Source organism: Cynoglossus semilaevis, chromosome 14, assembly GCF_000523025.1.
Source record: "Cynoglossus semilaevis isolate Cse_v1.0 chromosome 14, Cse_v1.0, whole genome shotgun sequence".
In the NCBI taxonomy this organism is placed as follows: Eukaryota; Metazoa; Chordata; class Actinopteri; order Pleuronectiformes; family Cynoglossidae; genus Cynoglossus; species Cynoglossus semilaevis.
Genome location: NC_024320.1, coordinates 22,023,264 through 22,032,201, shown reverse-complemented (window position 1 = coordinate 22,032,201; position 8,938 = coordinate 22,023,264). Strand labels below are relative to the sequence as shown.

The window sequence follows — 8,938 nt, the reverse complement described above, 5'->3', positions numbered from 1 at the left end:
ACAAACAAACAAACAAACAAACCAAAACACAGGTCAAATGTACAGAATTAGAATTTATTATCTTCATTCAAAATAAACCTGCTCTTTGTAAAAATCCCAGAATATATAAATATAAAAAGAAACGTTGTTCCCTGAGAAACAATAAAAAATGTGCAGACTGTTTTTGTAATTCATAGAATATTACAGTTATCCTTGGCTCAAACGTAAAACTGGGATCAAAGACCCTCGCAGCATCAGGGGTCCGGGAGCCACGAGTTCGGTCTCATTCAGACAAGAGAAGGTTTACGCTATAGCTCCTCCTGGTGGTGGGTGTCACTACCTTCTCCTGCCTCCAGGTGGCCAGTGGTCTCCTGCAGACTCCTGCCCAACGTTTCAATAGGTAAGATCAGGGATGCAACGCCAGCCAGGATTGAGCAGCCGCAGTAGAAGGCCAAGGTCCAGTACACTGAGGCTCTGAGCATCACCTGGAACACAGTGGAGACGCGGTGAAACCTCCGAATGATTTAAAATGAAAGTCGGAATAATCTGTAACTGACTTTGTAATATATAACAGTAAAAGTGGAAGTTCCTCTCTGTGTAAGGCAGGTGTGATAACCACTACACTAAGGACCCACAGACCAAATCTCTCCATTTACAGACCAACGCCCTAAGCGATTGCATCATAGTTAGAACTGGTCCGGAAGGTTTCAGGTTCGAGTCCACCAGCTGCCAAGGTACCACTGAGCACGACACCGTCCCTACACACTGCTACCCACTTAAGCTGCCCCCTGCTGACTGTGAAAATAGGGATGTTCCGATATTAGCATATTATGCAATATCTGTAAGAATCGTTATCGCTTTTTTCTCCGAAAATGAAAACCTGATAATTTCATGCCAGCCCCTTAACAGGGACCGCGCCCCAGAACTTTAGTTGGGTATCAGGTCACACTGGATTACCAGGGACCGTCCCAGGCTGGTTATCATTTGTCAGTGGAGATGGAGATGTGTTCGCACCTGTGCCACAAAAGGTGTGATGAGGGCGCCCAGTCTGGCCATGGTGCTAGCCGTACCAATGGCTATGGCTCTGTTTTCGGTAGGAAAAACCTGTAAATTAAAAATAAATAAATAAATAAATAAATCTGATGAAGTCTGACGATGAGGGAAGTGCACGAAGAGCTGCAGCACCTCAGGTGTGTACAGGAAAACAATTTGATATCCTCCGGAGATGAAGGCTCTGGAGATGAAGATGAAGACCGTCAGAGCTGTCCTACGGGAGTAAAAAAAAAACAAAAAAGAGTTTTGAAGTTTTGTTTGCGCTAATTATCTGAGGTATTTGTTGAGAATCGGTTACCTTCCGATGCAGGCGTACAGAGGCAGAAGAAAGAGAGAAAACATGAAGAAACACAGAGCTAAGCTTTTCTTCCTGCCGATGTACTCCACCGCAAAGATAATGACAAGCAGACCTGCAACAGACAAGACCAGCTGCTGGAGTAAAGGTCACAAAGGTCGCAACTGACTCACTGAGTCACACTGTCAGACATAACACACAAAAACTCATTCATTTTTTTGGGCCACCCTTGTGGATCAACACTGTAACAACACGTCACTAATTATCAGTCGTATCATATTAGTATATTTATGTTATATCGGTAAGAATTAAAGATGTCCGATATTAACTTTATCAATCAAACCACTGTATGTGTTTGAGATTAATTAAATAAGCTGCAATGTTGCCATCTAGTGACTCTCACTTATATATACAGCCGTTTATCCCCAAAACTATTTTTAGGACACAAATTATTTGGCGAAACCCAGACATTGCGTTATTGGTGTTTTACATTATTGGCGGAAAAAGCGATAACGATACTTACAGATATTACATAATATGCTAACATATATCGGCCGGCCAATATTATCGCTCATCCTTAGTAAGAATCGTTATTTTCTTTTTCTCTGATAATGAAAACCCGATAACACAATTTCTGGGTTTGCTGCACATATCGATATCGGATGATAATGGCAAAAAGTTAATATTGGAAATCCCTAATTATGAAATACACCTGACTGCAAGTCACCTGGGAATTCAGCCAGCGTTGTCCATAACAGGTCTTTGTAGTCGTCTGTAGTCAAATATTTGCACTCCAGACTACAAATGTGTTCAGCCTTGCTGCCCTGCGTCGCTGGAAACCGAAGGAAAGTTTTATACAAAATGTGAGCAAATGGAGTGAAACAGAAATGAAAGTTAGAAACGAGCTAAAACGTCTTCTCCTCACCTCCACACGAATCTCCAGCTTGGAACATTTCCGTGGTCAACAGGATCACGCCGTAATAGGAAAAAGCATTTGCAAACCTGGAGATGCACGTCATTCAGCGTAATAGTTGGTAAGTAAAGTAAAAAATGTTTAAAGAAAAGAAAAGATTTTTACCTCATAAAAAGTAAAACAGTAAACTGATTTTTATTTTTAGAAATATATTTTTATATTTATGTATTTTTTATATACTGTAATACACTAATATATATATAACATATTAGACACATTAACACAAATATACTGTTTACATACACATAAATATATGTATATGATTATATTATATATATATAAATATATATACATATATAAAATATATATACATATATTTATACACGTGTATATATATATATATATATATAAAATACTGCCCCTGGGGACCGCAGTAGGAAATGAGGTTAGCAGCTAAGCTAATCTTCGGGGCCTATAACGAACATTTTACTCCTTAAAAATATTTTCTTAACATTCTCCTTCATGTGTGACTCAACCAACCTTCGACAAATGGTACCAGGTACCAGGTACCTGTCGCTGTGGTTGTTAGTTTGTTGAACCAATTCACACCCACGGGCGAGGATACATTTGAATTAGTGACAGAATCAACTGAGAAAAAATCCTAAAAACAACACCACTGTAGTCACTAAAATCATTCTAATTTTATCTGAGTCAAGCAGCCACGTCACACACGCTGAACCTGTTGGCCCAGTCCTGGCTATGTGCTAGTTTACCCTGTGCTAGTTAACTATGAAATATGAAACCTTTTTTTTCTTTTTCTTCAGGAGGAGGATGTTTCTTGTTTCTTTCAACTCACCAAATGAACCAGAGCAGAATAGTGGTCATACGGTACTGCGGAGTAAACAGATCGCTGATACGTCCACGCTTGTCCTGTAACAAGGCAACGTTGTCAGTTGTTGACAAATACAAACAAAATGGAAAATTTGAATCATGTGACATCACGGACTATTCATGGGGTAGGAGTGGAATAATCATGGCTAATACTCTTAATTGTGTTTGTGATTAATCATGATTAATTGATAATAATCCATCCATCCATCCAATTTCATCCGCTTATCCGTTACCGGGTCGCGGGGGCAGCAGTCGCCACCCAAATCACACTGCACCGTACCAACCCCCCAAACCTTCCTGCAGGTGGTGAGTCCACTGAAAGGTACCAACTGCCCTAACCGGGATTCGAACTTGTTCCACACCAACGACAGAGACATTGCCTCTGGGCCAAAGTGCCACTAATTGATAATAATAAAAAAGTAAATACTACAAAATCCGACCGTACGTTGCTTGAACAGAAAGACAAATACCTGCGGGGAGATTAACACGTTTCATGTGTGTGTTAATGTGTGGCTAAAGCAAATGATGGGATAATTGTAACGGAAACATGTGCGGACGTATTTGGGCTGTGTGTTGACAGGAAGCTGTTTCACAATACAGAGGTTACGATGCGATATATTGAGATACTCAAGGCACGGCGATATATTGAGTGTTTTTTCTAAACAATTTAAACAGTAGTCCCAGTGTGATCCTAGTCTCAGACTCTGTTCCATCTGAACATCAGGTTACTGACACTAGAACAGAAGGATCTACATTTGGAATCACGAGAGAAGAAGGCGCTCTGGTGAAAGTAAAGGTTTTTCCCCCAGGGTGTGTAAATTACAACATGTTTATTGACTGCGCAGTAGAGCTGATTGGTGGAAACATTCGATACAGAATGCACGTGAAATGCGTTTAAATTTTTGCACTACCGATTATTATTTTAACGATTGAAAACGCCGATATCCTTTCATTCTGATAGGCCAAAAAAAAAAAGCAGTAGGCATCTCCGCACGTGTCATCTCACCTGTTTATGTGCAACTAACTTGCCCTGAGGCAAAACCTTGCCGTTCTGTTTTGCGATGAGGTTCAAGGTTCTCATGGCTTTTCTCCTGTTTCCTGACAGAACGTCGAAGCGAGGACTTTCAGGCAGCCACTGAGAGACACAGAAACAGAGGTTGACGGTTCGACTACTCACGGCACTCATTATCACATGTCACGGTCACTATAGAGTGTACGGTGCATACGTAGCAAAGGCAGAGGAAGAGAGCCATGGGTAAACAGGACAAGGCGAGCAGCCACCTCCAGCCCAGCGTGGGCATTATCCACAATGCCAGGAGAACTTCCATCACGGCACCGAGGGCCCAGAACGCCTGAGACACAGAGACAGATCCATCCAAAGACGGTGAATGAATTAGAGCCTGATGTCACTGTACTGATATCTGAGTTCTGAATTACAGGAAATGGTGTTCTGATAATCGACGTACCCCGGTCAACATGATGCAGATGCCCCGAGCCTTCGCTGGGAGGAATTCAGAGTAGAGCGTCACCCTAATAAAAAGAAGAGAGAGTTTTTTTTCTCACTTTTAATCTGTGAAGGATTCAAACAGAAAAATCTGGCTGCTTAAAACACTTGACCAAAACACTGTCTTAGGTCACATGACTTTATAGACAAAGTTTTGGTTTCTGTATGTTGCTGTCGTGACAAGTTGTGTTGATTGTGTTGTGTTTTTTTTTCTTCCTTTTTTTCCTCTCTTTCTTTCTTCATCCTCAACTTCTTCTGGATTGTAAATGTGTCTTTTACAGTTTCACACTGACTGTAAACAAAGTTTTATTTTATAAATCAAATCTTCTACTGTGCCAGGTGACTGGCAATTAATTAAAATTTAAACAGCTCCTAAATTAATCTATTGATTGTCTCTTGATTATCTAACTGTGTGTTTTACAGTTTTTAAACCTACTGTTAATAAAGTGTAATTTTAAAAATAATTAAAAAAAAATCTTCTTCTCCTCCTCCTCCTAAATTAATCTGTTGATTGTTTCGTGCTTCACAGTTTTTACACCTCCTCTAAACCCAGCTGTTACAACGTTAACTAACCACCAGGGGTGTCATGTAACAAAGTAAAACCTTGTCACATAATACCTGTGGCTACACCCACTGGGTGGAGGCAGCATTACTCTGATCCAACTTTAAAGACAGTTAGTGTGGTTTTAGACTTCTGACTGGTTGATTTGTGACCAGCAGAAAAAGTACTTGAACTTTGACTAAATTAAATTACACTTCAGTACAGAAAGTACTACATATGTTAGGGAACTTTTAACTTGAGCCTGTTGATACAGTATAATTAGTGAATAATATTTGCCTACAGATATAACACGTACTAAGTATCCTTGGAGACCAGAGATAGTACAAAAGGCTGCCGTTAAGTTGACTCTTAAAATCCACTGTAAGGGATTCATGTGCCTTTGCTGTCGGAGAAAAATAAAATAAGAGTTACACCCAAGCTTCAACCTGTAAACAATCTATGTGGGATCAAATATTGTCTTTTATTTCTACTGGCCTCAAACAACAGCATTGTGTGAAAAAAAAAAAAAAAAAGGCATTACATCAAGCAGTGAACTTACGCTTGGGGGGCTCCTCCGATTCCAAATCCTACGAAACCCCTCAGGAACAACAACCAGCCATAGACTGGAGCGAAGGCGCTCAACAGACCGAAGTAAAAAGTCATGCTCATACAGATGATCAAACCCTGTGTGTGTGACGAATATGAGACGTTAAAAAAAAAACAAACAGGCACAAACTCACGGCTTCAGGTCATAAACCAAGGCTACTCACACGTTTTCTGCCATGTTTGTCGGCAAAGTGTCCCCACATAGGTGAACCGAAGCCCATCCCGATGAACACGATCTGACGGAAGAAGAAGAAGAAGACGATAATGGAATGTGAACAACACAAATGTCTGCATGATACAAACAGTGAAGTGTGTGTCAGAAAAATAAAATCGTTTTAATGTGATCACACCCAGAGTAGCAGGGGATTAAATGTAAAAGATTGCGATTAATTGTGATTAATCAGGTTTAGGGATGTCCAAAAATATCGGCCGACTGATATTATCGCACCGATATTAGCATAATTATGTAACATAGTAATAAGGACCCGATAACGCAATGCTTGAGTTTAGCCAAATGATGTGTGCCCTCAAAATAGTTTTGGGGAAAAATGGCTGTATATGAAGGTGAAAGCCACTAGATGGCAGCAATAAATAAATATTAACAAGCACTCAATAGTATTTCAATTGGGGGGAGTGGAGGGGGAGGAAACTATTATTATTAATATGGAAAAATGTAGAAGTGGAACTCAAAATTTAGCTTCACAGAGTTGGTGGATTTTTTAAAATTCTGTTCTCATATACTGTTTTTTTTTTTAACCAGTCATATTTTCAGCCATCACATGTTGCCAGGGTCACAGTAATCTGCCTCAAAACCCTCAGAAGCCGCACTAAAACCGAACAGCATTGACACCAGACTCAGACAAGTTACCGATGTTATCAGAGCCATCTGGTAGCTGGGCAGCCTCCAATCACAGAGCAGCTGAGGTCCCAGGATGCTGAGGATCATCATCTCCATGGCGTCTGCGAGCTGCATTTGAAAATATCACTCAAATATCTGACAAACAGAGTCATGTGACCCCCCCCCATACTGCTTTATGACATCATACCCATGACAATCCAGAGAGCGCGGAGATCTTCCACTGGAAGACACCGAAACCAGTGGCCTCCAGAGCATCTTCCACTGTGAATGTGCCTGTGGGAACATTCCTGACTGTCAGTGCACATGTAAATAAACTGAACAAACAATTAGGGGGTGGAGTGCACGTTATAAATAACCTTAATTAATTAACCATAACACAAAGGTTATTGAGTTGAACTTTCCATTTTTTTGGTCAGAGTGACATAGAATGAATAACTAAATCAACACTTTGACTAGTTAAACTGATAACAAAAGACACTCAGTGTTGAATATTACAGCAAAGTGGTGACACACAGGGTAAATGAAATGTGTTTTAAATTTTCTGTTTCAAATTCTACGTATGATACTAAAATAGAATTTTGTAAACAAAGATTATTCACGACAGAGCCTTAGTTTAGCTGCGGAATAATACCAATTCTCCTACTTCATCAGTGTTATATATATATATATATATATATATATATATAAAACGTAAAGAACGCGTCTGTCTTTGTTTACCTCCAGGTACAGGAGCTGCCGATGGTAGCGCTGCGTTTTTGGCACCCAATGAGGAAATGGTGCAAATCTCCGAGTCTGTACCTTGAGACTCATCACTGTGACCTGTAAACTGCTGCGGCTCCCTGTACAGTGGAGAGACGGTGAGTGACGTCAGCAGACACCGTGTCACTTTGTTGATTGCTGCCAACAAAGTGACAGCCAAGAATTACAAAAATACTTTTTTTTATACCGTTGTTCATAGTCGGTCCACCGTCTGTAGCTAAATGTAGCCTGATTAGCGAAACGGTCCATTTCAGCGTCACCGCTGGGAGAGCATGGTTCACCTGACAACTCCCTGTCCCTGTGCTTCAGGTCAAACAAATGAAAAGAAAAAGAGTAAGAGTCCAACCCACCAAACCTGCTCTGAGGATTCACGTGACAAATCAGGAAAACAATACCAGACCAAAGAGGCGGAGAGGCACACGGCACAGGAGAATATCCAACATGTCTTTATGTACAGAGCTTAACTTTGCCTGGAAGAAAGAACAAATTAACGTATTTGTTGTCAATCAGGTATAACGCTGATAATTTAAATAATATTTGATGCAACAAATTCATTGGTTAGTACCCGGACGTGGAATTAAAACAAACGCACACAGGATAGAACAAAACAGAGCAAAACCAAAAAATTTGGTAAAAAAAACCCAAACAAAAAACAAACAAAACAGGACAGGTATCTGTACTATATGTAATTTATTTTTACTTTAATTGGATGTGTTTTTTGCGTTTGGAGAATCTTTGCCCCAAAAATAAAAAAGAAATTTAAAGAAAAAAATATATTTGTGTTTCTTTTTTATATTCCGCCATGAAAACATAACTGCTGCTCTGTTAAAAACATATAAAAAAGAAACACTTACAGTTCAATTGATTAAACAACTCCTAGAAGGAAATTATATCAAAATAAAATTTCTTTGTATGCGGTATTGTGTGTTTGATGTGGCTTTATGTAAAATGTAAATGTTTGTCAGATTACGATGATTTAAGACCTCACCTGAACTCACTTGTGTGACCTGTGTGTTTAAATGACGTCCAGGAAACAGGATATTCGTGTTTGTCTGACTGTCAGACAGATACTGTCGAGCTGACACGGTCCAGACAGCACTGTTGGCTTAAGCATTTACTTTTGAAATTAAGTGGAACTTGCGCTCCTATTGTCACAGTCTACTTCCGGATTACGTAGTTCGAACCGGAAGTAGCGGGAGCAGCATAAACTAGCATTTTTGCTACTTTCAGTCAAAATGGTCTCAAAAAGCTCCTAAAAAAGGTAACACTATGAACACAAAGGGACTGCAACATTTTTAACCATCCGTAAAAATCACGCAAATTTCTCAAAGTAAAGTGATGTTGCGATAAATAACTCAGTTAAATAACTAAGTCTGTAACTTACAAAACCTCTGAAACTCGCTCAAATAGCTATAAAATGACTTGTTATATAAATAAATAAATTGAATTATACAGTTAATAAATAGATACATGTAATACAAATGTATATATTAAGCATTATTTTATGCAAAGTAAATATATAGATATTTTAGGGCAAT

The 8,938-nt window shown here is 39.5% G+C and overlaps 1 protein-coding gene across 1 annotated transcript; it reads right to left on the bottom strand.

Annotated features, from left to right (window-relative positions):
* Window positions 1-15: 15 nt before the first annotated feature.
* On the bottom strand, window positions 16-8,501 carry svopb (SV2 related protein b). Its single transcript, XM_017038781.2, has 18 exons — window positions 8,399-8,501; window positions 7,796-7,870; window positions 7,588-7,703; window positions 7,359-7,480; window positions 6,829-6,914; window positions 6,651-6,749; window positions 5,947-6,018; window positions 5,736-5,860; window positions 4,598-4,661; window positions 4,358-4,483; window positions 4,138-4,266; window positions 3,097-3,170; window positions 2,253-2,329; window positions 2,055-2,159; window positions 1,331-1,442; window positions 1,165-1,246; window positions 994-1,083; window positions 16-464 (listed from the first exon to the last, which is right to left on the bottom strand). Exons 2-18 carry the CDS (start codon window positions 7,841-7,843, stop codon window positions 288-290), a joined length of 1,704 nt encoding a protein of 567 aa, XP_016894270.1. The 5' UTR covers window positions 7,844-7,870; window positions 8,399-8,501; the 3' UTR covers window positions 16-287.
* Between the last annotated feature and the right edge of the window lie 437 nt (window positions 8,502-8,938).